At 47.3% G+C, this 14,183-nt stretch overlaps 1 protein-coding gene and 1 pseudogene across 1 annotated transcript; both read right to left on the bottom strand.

Moving 5' to 3' along the window:
- Positions 1-1,482: 1,482 nt before the first annotated feature.
- On the bottom strand, positions 1,483-2,103 carry LOC136510259 (uncharacterized). The gene has a single exon (XM_066504773.1). The coding sequence runs from the start codon at positions 2,101-2,103 to the stop codon at positions 1,483-1,485; it is 621 nt and encodes a 206-aa protein (XP_066360870.1).
- A 3,757-nt stretch (positions 2,104-5,860) lies between these two features.
- Positions 5,861-7,141, bottom strand: LOC136513642 (2-alkenal reductase (NADP(+)-dependent)-like; annotated as a pseudogene).
- Positions 7,142-14,183: the final 7,042 nt, after the last annotated feature.

A 14,183-nucleotide genomic window follows, 5' to 3' on the forward strand; every position in this document is an offset into this window, starting at 1 on the left:
AGTTGCTCACAAGGTGAGGTTTGATATGCACCTCCTTTAATTCCTAGGGATTAGGCCCATACTTTATGTGAATCATTGAACATTGCTCTTTCCTTGGCTTGAAGGAGAACTTTTCTTCCTTCCCATGGATGTTGAAGCTGATTTCTCCTGATCCGACGTCGATTTGGGCCTTTGCGGTGCTCAAGAAGGGTTGCCCTAGGATAAGGGTTGATTTCTTTGCGACCTCCATGTCCAGTACTACAAAGTCCACGGGGACATAACAATCTCAGATCTTGACAAGTATATCCTCCGCGATTCCGGCCAGATGGCGTAGTGATGAATCGGCCAATTGGAGCATCATTGGTGTGGGTGTTAATGGCTTGTGGATCAGCTTGTTGTAGATGGATTTGGGCATGACACTCACACTAGCTCCCAGGTCGCACAAGGCTTGGTCGAAGTGTTGGATCCCGATGGAGCATGAGATTGTAGGGCATCCGGGGTCCTTCCTTTTCTCCGAAAAATTGAGTATAGTTGCGCTACACTCTTCTGTTAGCTTTACGACTGCTGTCGATGGTAGTGGCCTTTTGTTATTGATGATGTCCTTGATGTACTTTGCATGGGAGGGTACATGTAAGACGTCCATTAAGGGGATGCTCACATGTATATTCTCGATCATCTCTACGAAACGTGCAAATTGTTCATCCACAGTTTGCTTGCGCGTTCTTATAGGAAATGGTAGGTAGTTCGTGTCCACATAGTCTTGTGGTGCCGTCTTCTTCTCTTGTACTTCCTCTTCTTGTGCACTTGATGACTCGACTTCTTTTCGCCCTTTTTCTTTTCCTGCATTTTGGTTAGGATATGGTGGCTCACGAGTGGACTTACCTCCCCTCATAGTCACTGAATTTACATTTTCACGCGATTTCTCAGGTTGAGCAGGAATTTTGCCATTATTGTTAATAGGAATTGCAGCAGCGATATGAGCCAATTGCTTTTCAAGAACCTTATTGAAGCTCAATTGATTTTGTATGGAGGAAGTCAAATTTTCTAATTTAGAATTTATACTTTCAATATTTTTATCATGATAGGCAAGTTTCTTGGTAAGATTTTCATTAATTTTCGCTTGCCTTAGCACTAAATCTTTCAAAGCAGGTTGATTCGAAGTATAATTAAAATTGGAACTATAGTTCGAATTACCTTGGTAGGGTGGACGTTGTTGGTTGTTCCACCCATTATTACCTGGTTGGCGAAACCCGTTGTTGATGAACGCTATGTCTTCTCGGGTTTCGGGGCAGTCATTCCCCGAATGGCCAACGTTTCCACAGACTTCACACATCATGTGTGAGTCTATGGCCTAGACGGTGCCCATCATGGCGTCCTTCTCATCATGGCGTCCTTCTCTTGGGCATGATCGTCCAGCCTTTTCATCAGTAGGTCTATTTTTGTGGAAAGCATGTCCGTTTCTTTAACGGTATGCATTCCTTTTTGTGATTTTCTTTCCTCCCCCTAGCTTTGATTCGTCACCATTTTATTGATCAGAGCTGTGGCTCCATCAATAGTGAGGGAGAGAAAGGCCCCTCCAGCAGCAGCGTCAATGTGCCTCCTAGATATCAGGGTTAATCCATCATAAAAATTCTGGAGCACTAACCAGTTTTCGATGCCGTGATGTGGGCATGCTTGGATGTAATCTTGGAGTCGTTTCCATGCCTCGGGAATTGATTCCGTGGCACTCTGCTGGAAGTTTGAAATTCTTCCCCGCAGGGCATTGGTTTTGCCCATGGGGAAGAACTTGGTGAGGAACGCCGCGGAACATTTGTCCCACGTGTTGACAGCTTCCTTCTCCTTGTGGAACCATTGTTTTGCTTTCCCCGTGAGGGAAAAGGGAAACAAACAGAGCCTTATGCTTGCAGGTGCGACATCCTTGATGACGATGGTGTTGCAGAGCTTGAGGAAGTGTTGGAGATGCGCGTTCGCGTCCTCACTTGGCAAACCATGGACCTGGTTTGCCTGCACCATCGTGATGAGGCTAGTGCGGAGCTCAAAGTTTCTGGCCCCAGTGTTGACAGCGGGCCCGGTGGGCACGTTGGCAACGTTGGGAACAGAGTAGTCGCGGAGTGACTTGGCCATAGTGGTAGTAGCGGATGGTGCGGGGTCGACTGGGTCGTTTGTCAGCGGAGGTGGAGGTGGAGGTGTGGTACGGGGAGAAACGGTACGGGACCGGTTCCTCCTTAGGATAACCTCCGGGTTGTCGATGAAGTTTTCTGGCAGATCAAACCTGGTCATACACTATCCCTGTTTTCATCCACAACAGGAGAAAACAAGCGAAGTTAGCCTGCATAAACAATGGCTACCTTACATGCATACTATCATGAACATATCATTATGAATCTTAATCATTTATGCCTTCTCCGACAACGGCGCCAGAAATGCTTGTTGGCATTTCTTAACGTAGTCACTAAGGCTAGGCAGAGAACCTATCCCCAGCAACTGCGCCAGAAATGCCCTTGTTGGTTTCTACTTAGGAGCATCGCTAGAGTATAGCGATATCACTAGTATTAACCTTGATAGTTCCTTAACCTTTTTAGATATTAATCCGCAAGCGCACGGAGCTCTCGTTTGTAGCATTTCACCCGGTGAGTATTCGAGTATCGTTATTTATATTTTCCCAAAGGAAGGCATTGATTAAGATTCTGATATGACCATGGGTAGTAATGCTGTGCAAGTTAACCAATTGTTAATACAGGGGTAAGAAATGATAATAGAGATAGTGGACACACACAAGAGCTTTCCTCGAATGATAAATAGAAAAGAAACTAATAAAAGAATATTCCTAAGCGAGCAGGCATTAATCTAGTATAGTCATATTATGATTAGTTAATGTTCATACAATTTACATAATTAGAATTAGTGCTAAGTGTGACATGGATCAGGAGAACATGCGTGTACTGGTCTGCCAGCAACCACCATGCCAATTTAGACTCCTACATCCCAAACGAACAGGGGGGAATGCTAAGGACGGACAGGGCTGTCACCACCTGCAGCCATCCCCTCGACTGAAGCAAGGGCCATGCAGACACCTGCCTCTCCGTACCCAGGCACCATGCCTATGTATACATAGACTACCCAACTCATCCCGGGACTCCGACCCTACGGATTGACAAGTTATGAATTGGACACACCTTGCGGTACAATGAACCACCATACCCAACTTAGCTCTAATCTTCATTATATAAGTTATATGTTTTATTAAGCACAGTGTTAATGATGATACTCTCATGACACATAAACTATACACTAGTTCATATATCAAGATTATAACATCACAACTATACTCTAGTTCATAAATATGACTATAATTGGATAATGAGAGAATGAACTTGGAAGAACTCATAATTCTATTCATACCCAAAGTGGTCTTCTTTCAAGGAGTCAAGCTCTCCAAGGTAGCTTTGCCTTGTTCTTCTACTAACAGGTGAGTAAGGCGGTAAGAAGCCACAAGTTGCGCTGGAGCACACGATGAACCGCCTCAGGGAACCGCCATCGAACCGCTAGAGGAAGGCAGTGCTGGTCCAGCCCAGCCAGGGAGCGGCCGCACCCTTGGTTCGGCCGGCCCCTAGGCTGCGCTGCCTCGCCACCGCCTTTGTGTGGTGGGCTCTGGTGAACTCCAGGTGGGTACCTCTGTGTGTTGGGCCTCTTTGGAGTTTATTTGCCTGACGTCCTTGTTATTTGTTTGCGCAAATACGCATCGAAAAGCGCCTTTTGGATATGAATACATGTATTTGTGTATATGTCCTGTGAAAAATACAATTCTCCAAATACATGTGGAACTAAGTTAGAAGTAAATGCATATGTGATGTTGGTTTGCCGAATTCCCCTATCTTTGATATTAATTGACGGTCGGATTTCATCATTATTGACCGTCAACAGGCGGCCTCGACCGGCCGTGGCGGCATGGATCCGGTGGCGGCGAGGACTCCGACAGCGGCAGCGGGCGGATCCGGTCTACACGAGCTCTCATCCACGCTCGGGGCGGATCCGGTGGTGGCGAGGACTCCGACGGCGGCAGTGGGCGGATCCGGTTTCGGTGAGGGCTCACACGGCGGCTACGGCTTCGGGCGGTGGATCTGACGAGCTCCACCACCACGAGCTCCGGATCCGGTGACCTGCACCACCTGCAGGCGGTCCCGACGAGCGGCGGCGCGCACGCGCGGATGCTACAGCCGTGGATGGGCTCGGCAGCCTGTGGATGGGCTCGGCGGGCCTGTCCATGAATTTTTGTTTTTTTAGTTTTTTTTATTTTATTAACCGAGGCGGGCCTGAAAACGTCTCGGTTAAGGCCACGATTAACCGTGCCCTTGCTTCCGAGGCGGTTGGCCTGCCCGCCTTGGTTATGGCATTTTGCCCGCCTCGGTTAACTTTTTCAGTAGTAGTGATAGATGCAACATAATAAAATTCCTAAACTTTTTTCTAACAAAGACGTATGAAAACAAACTTTCCAATCAAAGTTGGGTATCGATTTGTAGTGGTGGCTCGATCTAGAACCGTCTCTAAAATAGGTGCAACATAATAAATTCATATTTTTTTTTCTAACAAACACGTTTGAAAACAAACTTTTATATGAAAGTTGGATACCTTAAACATATCTACAACTTTATAGTCGACGACTTTTTCATTTCAAATTATGTAGATCCCTCAAATTCTGTTTCCAGTTCTAACATTTTGAAATTCAAACTTTTAAATTTTTCAAATGACTTCAGATGGAGAAATGACCAAAATAAAAGTTATAGACCTTAAAAATATCAAAAGCATTATAGTTGATAAATTTTTCACTGAAAATGATCTTATGGTCCCAAAATTCAGTCTAAAGACCACATATATTGATATTCAAAATTTCTAAATGACCTTGTATAGAGAAATGACCAACCTAAAGTTGTAGATCTAAAAGTGCTATACAACTTTGTAATTGACAACCTTTTCATTTAAAACCATTTTATCCAATGAAAATTCCATTTGAATTTTTTATATTTTGAAATTTTAATTTTTGAACGGCCTCAGTTGAAGGAACGACCAACCAAAGCTGTAACACTCAATGATAGCTACAACTTTCCAGTTGAAACATTTATCATTTGAATTGTTTAATGTCTCAAATAATAATTTCAAAATCTAGTAAAGTGAATAAAAAAATGTATCTATCCTTTAGTCACAAGTGATTTTGAGGTGAAGTGGTTAGGTGTTTGAATCCGGCCAGCTGCACATGTGTGGAAAATCACATGACTTGTGACGCTCGATGATCTGACCTGCTTGGTGAGTGCTTTCCTAAATTTAAAAAGTTTTTCTATTTTTTGCCCAAGTTATGATTTCTTGAAAATGGTTTAGATCGAGACGGCTAGATTTTGAGCCGTTTCTAGAAATTGATTTGTAGATGCGATTCATATTTCCAACCGCATCTGCATCTACAAATCTACGGACATGTAGAGGTGGTTAGGTCAGCCACCTCTATAAAGGCTTACCGGCCACGAATACAAATTGTTTAAGTAGTGTGTATGGTTTTTGAAACTGGATCACACAGCTGGCTTCCATAATCACCTATACAACTGATTAACACGAGTGACTGCTTGTTTGATTTATCATGACTGAAATGTTGAATAAAAGTACACTGGCATTTATTTAGATGTGAATATGCTGATGAAATGCAAATTATAAATATGTTTGTTCTCAATACAATAACACTGCCCTCTTATTATGACACAAGTACCGGTAGGTAGAGGCTCTATTATCCTATATATTGTATTAGCCCCAGACCCCAATCCGCCGGCATCACACAAGTAGCACAAGACTTGGTTTTTGCTCATCTCGTGCACCATTACGGAGTTCCTGCTTCAACTCATGCCCTTGCGATTGCAACCAACTGCTTCCCTACATTTTTGCCAGAGAACAACCCGATTAGAGCTGCCGGTGCGCTTTCAATGCCCTCGACGACGTCCTCCACGATGGTGACCTTCCCATCCTTGATGTAACCAGGCATCTCGTCCTCAAACCTCCCGTAGAGGTGGAAGTAGCCATTAACATTGAATCCCTCCACCCGGATGGTCTTGCCGATGATGCAGTACAGGTTGCGCACGCCGTACGGCTCCTCCAAACCGTACTGCGAGATCATGCCGCAGACGGCGACCCTGCCGCCGTGGCGCATGTGCAGCAGCGCGGCATCCAGCATGGCGCCGCCCACGCTGTCGAAGTAGATGTCGATGCCGTCGGGAAGGCACCGCTTGAGCGCGGCGCCGAGGTCGGTCTCGGACTTGTAGTTGAACGCGTCGTCGTAGCCGAACTTGGTCTTGAGGAGACTGACCTTTTCGTCGGAGCCGGCGCTGCCGACCACGTAGCAACCGGCGATCTTGGCAAGCTGCCCGACGAGTTGCCCTACGACGCCTGACGCCGCTGAGACGAACAAGAAGTCGCCCTTCTTTGGCTTCCCGACCTTGAAAAAGCAGGCGTATGCCGTGATCCCTGGCATGCCTGGATGGCGGTTAACATTGGTTCAGCGTCAATGACGAGCAAACTGGCATGTTTTGAAATCAGTAAAACGTAGAAGAATTTGTAGAACTAGACAAACGGTAGTAGCAGAACTAGAAATCAGTCATTGGGATCGCTAACCAAGAACCCCCGTGTAGTATGAGAGCGGCAGCTCGTTGTGGTTGATCTTCTTCAGGTATTCCGTCTGGGTGACGAGTGTGTATTCCTCCCATCCACTCATCCCCCAGACGAGATCGCCGGCGGCGAACTCTGGGTGCGTTGAGTCGATCACCTTGCCCACACCGAAATTGACCATGGCCTGATGATCAATGAATCACACACGTCACAAAGATTTCTTCAACAGGTTCCAATGCTCCAATTGACAGTGGATCGAATTTGGACGCATACCTCTCCAATGACAAAGTCCGGAGCAAGCTTGGTGGTGCTTGCTCATGCGGTCACGCATCCAGGGGTCGCAGGAAAGGTAGAGGTTCTTGACCAGCACGGCGGTCTGCCCTGCCGGCACACGCAGACTGATGGTGTCCACAATGATCTCCATGTCCTCTTCGGTGGGGAGCCCGGTGACGTACCTCCTTAGCACCACCTTCTTGTTCTGCACCACTGCAGCCGCCTTCTCGCCGCCGCTGCTCGCCATATTAATCTGCTGATTGCGCGTCACTGGCCTACCTTCGGATTCGTTAACTCAGAGTAGCTATATATATGCTCCTGCATCTGTACATTAATTATATATCATATATATGCTCCGGCCGGCCATGACTTTTGTATTGATAACTAAAAGTAGAGGGGCGGCTATGGAGCTCAGTTCAATTTGGGGTAGTTCAGAAGTCACAGATTATAAATGGAATGCTTGTATGGAGCTCAGTTTCATATGGGGTAGTACACAAGTGAGAAAATATAGATAGATGCTATGCTTATCCTGACCGCCTTTTATGCTACCCACTGCAAGCTCTGTGTGGCCTCCTCCTGTGGTTTTATAGACGTGCATGCATCTGGTTCAGTTGCCAAGTCTTGTCTCAAGTACAGCCATCAGCCATTACGATGGTTTTGTAAGTATGCGCAATCCATCATCCATGACACCAGGGCTTATTACTTTTTGACCTGTGACGAAGATAAGGGCTGCAGACTCCTTAGTGTAGTGGAATTTGTTGGTAGTGTGTATATAGTATATGTGATCCTCTCTGTGAACTGATGGCGACTGATGGCTGTCTATACCTACTACAGCATCATGTCTGTGTTCTTGACCGGCTATGGACTGCACAGCAGGCCGGTCTTGCAGCGAATGCTCAAGCTGATGTGCCGGTTCAGGCTCATAGGGTACTGGAAGTCTGGAACAACTCCGTGGGGCAGTACTCGCTTCTGTCGGCGTGCCTGCACTCTCAGCGCAAGGGCGTGTGGCGGCTGCCCCTCCCCGGTTGGATCATGGGCTTCCTGATCCGGAACAGGATCACGCGTCACCGGATCCTACCCGAGGAGGTGAAGCGCTCAATCTACGTATTCCTCAAGAATGGGCTGGCTCGTGTCCGCTACGGTGACTACTCGCTGGAGAAGAACGGCCTGCAGAGCGTTCTACGTCTCAGCGCGCGGCCAGCCAAGCTTTCGGCGACGACCGCCGTGGAGCGCATCCTCATGTGGCACATCGCCACCCAGGTGTGCGACCTGCTGTCGCAGGGCCAGCTGGGCAGCGAGCCCTCTGGCAGCTAGCCCCGTCAAGAAGGAGCGCCTCGTGGCCACCACGCTCTCGGCCTACTGCGCCTACCTTGTGTCGTCGGCGCCGGAGCTGCTGCCGGAGCACAGCTACGACACGCGGCTTCTCTTGGACGGCGTGCAGACTGAGGCGCACGGGAAGCTCTCAAAGGCTGCTTGTCCTTGTCCAGGGATGGCACCTGCGACAAGCTGAAAGCGGTGCAGGTGGATCCAGCGGCATCCTCCGTGCACAGGTACATCTTGGTCGAAGGCACAAGGCTCGGCCAAGTGCTGCACGACGCTGTGTCAAGCACTGTGAACAAGTGGGGGTTTCTTGCAGAGCTTTGGGTGGAGCTGCTTCTCTCTGTTGCGCCATCGGACAACGTGACCGCTCACGTCCAGAAGCTGGCAAACGGTGGCGAGCTCATCACGCACCTCTGGGCACTCCTGACGCACGCCGGAGTCGTCGAGAAGCGCTTCATAATAACAGAAAGCTATGTTTGAGAGTTTGCTCCTATGTAGTACAAGTATAACAGAAAGCTGTACTACAAGTATACTACAGCTAGGGAAATAGGCTATAAATTCTGGCAGAATATACATTAGGCGATGTTATTCTGGATGTTAAAAAGCTAGACAAATAAAGAATGTTTGTACTAAATTGTATGTTTTTACTCATTGACACAATAGATACTTCATAGTCGTCTATATCGAATTATTACAAACTAATTAATTATTTTTTTGGCAAAGGATTGATTTATATGATTTTCACCCACAGTCATATCTTTTACTTTACTTGACACCTATGTATATTGTGATGAATATGAAATTAGTTTGAAACCTAGTGGTTAAGTATGGTGGTCCTGGTTTGTTAGAGCGTCGGGCTTTAGCCTTGTGTTGACATTGAATTCGATCCAAGTCAACACACCAGCGGGCTTTGGATGTCAAAGAGGTTGCAAACACAACCTACAACGCAGCAAGAACGACACGTAATCGACCAAACCGATCTAGGGATCGATAGGGCCGATGTAGAGCTCGTTCAGGACCAAAAAAGCTCCCGAACTGCCTCCGGAAGGATCCGTCAGGAGGAAGCACGTGGAGGATCTCCTAGGACCAGCAAGGCAGCCTAGAAAGCCAACAAATCTCGTGCAGGATCTCATAGGACCAGCAAGGCCGCCTAGGAAGTCAACAAATCTCGTGGAGAAACTTGTGAGACAGCAGGTAGAGGTGAGGAGAAGAATTAGGGCAAAGAAAAATAGAGATTTTAGTTGTATTTTGACGATTGATAGGATGGGATCAATCGGCCGTGATCCCCTTGTTTATATAGAGGGTGGTCTTATCCCATTAGGAAACATCCCTAGGACGCAATCTCCAAGTTTTCTACGCTTGAAATTTACCAAAACACGATTTAGATCCAAATCGGTTTGGAATCAGCCCTGAACCGGCTTAGCTAGGTGGTGACCCGGCTAAGCCGGTTCTGTTGAGGCTGGGCGCGCTGCTTGGCCGGCAGGGCAGCCAGGCCGGCTTAGCCGGCTGAGAGACCCGGCTAAGCTGGGTTAGAGGGACAAACCGGCCTAGCCGGCAAGGCTGGCTAAAGGCGTTGAACCGGCTAGGCCGGCTGGCCAGCCGGCTAAGCCGACTGTGTCAGCTCGCCGTGGCTCGCCGTCTTCTCCGCGTCATTCCTTACACCGTTTGCGACGCCATTTGACCTCGACCATGTCCAAGACCTCCAAAACTTAGTTGACTTGCCAAAAATACTGCCGGACATTTTTGAGTGTCAACACATGCCCCCCTGTTTTCAGGTGAATGATGCATTGAACCTGAAAACACCTGTCAAAACAAACCAAAAAGCACGATACCCATCACATCGGTTGTTCAGCGACTAAGGGCGATGTATACATTGGCCATTTTTTGTTCTAAGGGCGATACATGTATCAACAATTGTTTGGAGAGCACTAGGCTTCTTGCCAAACTATTGGGAAATATTTTTTGAGATATCTCCCATTGAATGCCTTTGTGAGACGTTCACCTTTCAATGTCTCTAGCAGATAGGAATCACCGTATATCACCTTGATCACTTTGTAGGGACCCTCCCAATTCGGCGACCATTTGCCAAACTGATTGCTCTTCGATCTAATTGGTAGTATGGTCTTTCACACTAAATCTCCAACTTGAAATGATTTGCTTCTCACCTTCTTGTTATATACTTTGGCAACGTGAGCTTTGTCTTTCTCGATCTCCTTAAGAGCCTTTAGTCTCTTATCGGTCACCTCGTCGATATTATGCATCATCATATCATGATACACTACAGGCGACAAATCATTTTGACTTGCAAACCTATATGCATTCAAGTTCACTTCAACGGGCAACATGACCTCTTGTCCATATACTAACTCAAAAGGAGTGACTTTAGTAGCACCATGCCTTGAAATGCGATGTGCCCAAAGAGCTTCAAAAAAACTTCATGCCACCGCCTCGGGTTATCCTCAATCTTCTTTTTAATAAGCTTGATCAAGGTCATGTTACTAGCTTCAGCTTGGCCATTAGCTTGAGCATAGTATGGAGAGGAATTGATCATCTTGATTCTATATGATTCGGCAAAATCCTTCACCTCTTTAGACATGAACGATGTCCCTTGATCCGTAGTCAACGTTTGAGGAATGCCGAATATATGAATTATATGCTCAGTAATGAACTCAATCACCTCTCGATGTGTCATATTCTTCAAAGGAACCGCCTCACACCATTTAGTGAAATAATCTGTAGCAACCAAGACAAATCGATGTCCCTTTGAAGATGGGGGATGAATTTGGCCAATGAAATATAGCCCCCCAACCACGAAAAGGCCACGGTTTCATAATAGGATGAAGCATAGCAGCAGGCACCAGCTAGATATTTCCAAACTGTTGGCACTCTTCACATCCCTTGTAGTAATGAAAACAACCAACCATCATAGTAGGCCAATAGAAACCAGCCCTCCTCAACAATCACTTCATCTTTGGGGCCGATTGATGCGTATCACAAATACCTTCATGGACTTCTCCCATAGCCACTCTTGCTTGATCAGTCCCCAAACACTTGAGTAACAAGCAATCGGCGGTTCTTCGATATAATTCATCATTGTGCAATGTGTACTTGAAAGCAATCCACCGAACACTCTTGTCAACTTTAATATTAGGATCCTACAAATAATTGATCAAATAAGTCCTCCAATCCTCCAAATCGGTTCCGGAACTTTCAGAATTTGATTTGGACCGATTCGGGATGTTTTCGGGCAAAACAACAGTGCTGGCAACCTGGGGGTCGGCCTGGCCGACTGCATCAGTCGGCCTAGCCGACTGCTCTACCTCCTGAATGCCAGGGCCGGCTTGGCCGGCTGCCAAACCCGGCTTAGTCAGCTGTGCTGCCGCCTCCCTCGAAGAGTCGGCCTGGCTGACTAGATGACCCGGTCTAACCGGCTCCTGCTGCTCCTGGCCGGCTGGCCACTCCAAACTGGCTAGGCCGACTGATGCAGTCGGCTTAGCCAGGTTCCCTGCACCTGCACCGAAAAAACACAAATTTCGATGCATCAACTTTTCTTGAGTGTGAAAATTACGCCCACTGACGTCAAAGCCTAATGCTTGTTGAGCTAACATATTGGCCTTTTAATTTTCATGTCTCGAAATATGCCAAATTTTGAATTCAGCAAATTTAGCAATTAAGTCAAGATACAAATCAAGGCAAGCACGTAGGGATCCATCCAAACATTGAAATTCACCAGAAACTTGCTGCAGCACCAGCAAGGAATCACCATATGCTTCAACATGTTGCACTCCCATGGAACTTAACATGATCAACCCGAATAAGAGAGCTTCATATTCGGTTTGATTGTTAGTACAATAAAATTCTAATCGGCTTGACATCCCCACTTCAGCATCGTTTGGGGGAATCATTATAATACCAACACCTTGGCCATCTTTGCAAACCGATCCATCAAAGTATAATTTCCTGGGAGTAAAAGTAAAGTAATTGATTTCTTCATCTAAATCAATACTATGCTCAACAATAAAATCAACAAGAACTTGACCTTTAATTGATTTTAATGGTTCATAAGTCAAGTCATATTCAATTAAAGCATATGCCCACTTGCCTAACCTACCACTGAGGATTGGCCTATATAACATGTGCTTAATCACATCGGCCTAGCATGCTACAACACATGTACTTGATAGCAAATAATGTCTCATTTTAGCACATGCAAAGTACAGCGTTAAGCATAATTTTTCTATATGGGCATACCTTGTCTCAGGATCAAGAAGACGATGATCAAGATAAGCAATTATGTATTCTTTTCCTTCATCTTCTCGAGTCAAAACAACCCCAATTGACTTATCTTTGGTAGCAATATAGAGTTTAAATGGAACTCCTCTTCTAGGTGCACGAAGAACAGGCGGTGATGACAGATATTCCTTTATCTTCTCAAATGCTTCTTGTTGCTTTGCCCCCCAAGTGAATTCAGATTCATCCTTCAACTTTAATATAGGGGTGAAAGGAATAATCTTCCCGGACTCAACAGTCGGCCTAGCCGATTGGTCTTCCTCCTAGGCAGTGATAGGGAGACTGGCCGGCTTGGCTGGCTCTCCAGCCGGCTTAGCCACCCCCTAGTCGACTAGCACAGAGGAGGAGAGGGAGGCCGATGGAGCTGGCCCTGCAGCCAGCCTGGCTGCCTCTACAATCGGCTTGGCCGGCTCTTGGTCACCCTGCACAAAAACAGAAGAGGCCGGCTTAGCTGCCTCTGGGGCCAGCTTAGCCGGGTCGGTGAGAGGGGTCGGCTTGGCCGATTGTGAAGTCGGCTGAGCCGATTCATCCATGGTTGCAGCGGCGCTTGTGTTCTCTGGGACCTTTTCTTGAATATTTATCTGTGGAATTTGGTTCTCTACCAATCCCATAGCTTCTCATTTCTTTTGTTGGCATTGGGCACGCTACAACTTACGTCGTTGAGTCTTATCCAACCCGGTGGGACACCACCTAGGTTGGGTATAGGGAGGGTCTCTTGGCGGCTTCTCCTTTGCTTCAACTCTAGCAACGTCTTTGGAACTTTCATCTTGCTTGCTTGCCGGAGCTTCTCCTCCCACCACAATCGGCTTATCGGAATTGACAATTGGTGCTTCCATCGAGCCGATTATGATGCTAGGCAATCGAGCGGGCTTCACGAACTCTTCAACTTTCTTAGCCACATAGGCTTGTTTCATGGGTGCCTTTCCTGATTCCTATGCAGTGAACATCTGTGAAGTCCTCACTTGTCCTTGAGTCACGCCACTAGAGCTCGATTGATTACCCAGTCGGCTAAAGACGGTGCTCCTCGGGTTAGGTCTAGCAGAGACTCCCCATCCTTGTTGCATGGCAGCGAGCGTTGGATATGGTACCCACACCCCTTGAGGACCCCATTGCGGCGATGATGATGAAATCTATGGAAGCGGGGGTCCCCAACGTGACACACAAGGACGAGCAACCTGCGAAGAACCTGCAGAGAGAGTCATAGCCATCTTCTTATTTTCATCTCGCTTAGGAGGCGACGACTCTCTTTTTTTTATGGGTCGATTCTGGGAATCGGCCTTTTTCTCCTTGTACTTGGCCATAAGCCGATCAAACGTGCAAAGCGGCTTCACAACCTTCATTTTCTGCTCATTATCCTTCCAAACACCCACTTCAGGTTTCTGTGAAACAAAAGTGCGCAAAACATGGGTGTTGAAAGAATTTGGGCTGCTAGGCCCCTAGGAGCCGGCCTGGCCGACTGGGGCAGTCGGCTCAGCCGGCTTGGGCTGGCTGGTGGTGCACCCGGCCTGGCCAGCATGGGCACCTGGCCTAGCCGGCTAGTGCTGGCTAGAGGCAAACCTAGCCTGGCCGGCTGGTGCACTCGGCTTGGCCGACCCAGCCTAGATAGAGGGGTACTCGGCCTGGACGGCTGGGAGAACCGGCCTAGCTGGCCTCTGCAGCGCCACGTACATCTCACGCCA

This window comes from Miscanthus floridulus, chromosome 16 (genome assembly GCF_019320115.1).
Source record: "Miscanthus floridulus cultivar M001 chromosome 16, ASM1932011v1, whole genome shotgun sequence".
In the NCBI taxonomy this organism is placed as follows: Eukaryota; Viridiplantae; Streptophyta; class Magnoliopsida; order Poales; family Poaceae; genus Miscanthus; species Miscanthus floridulus.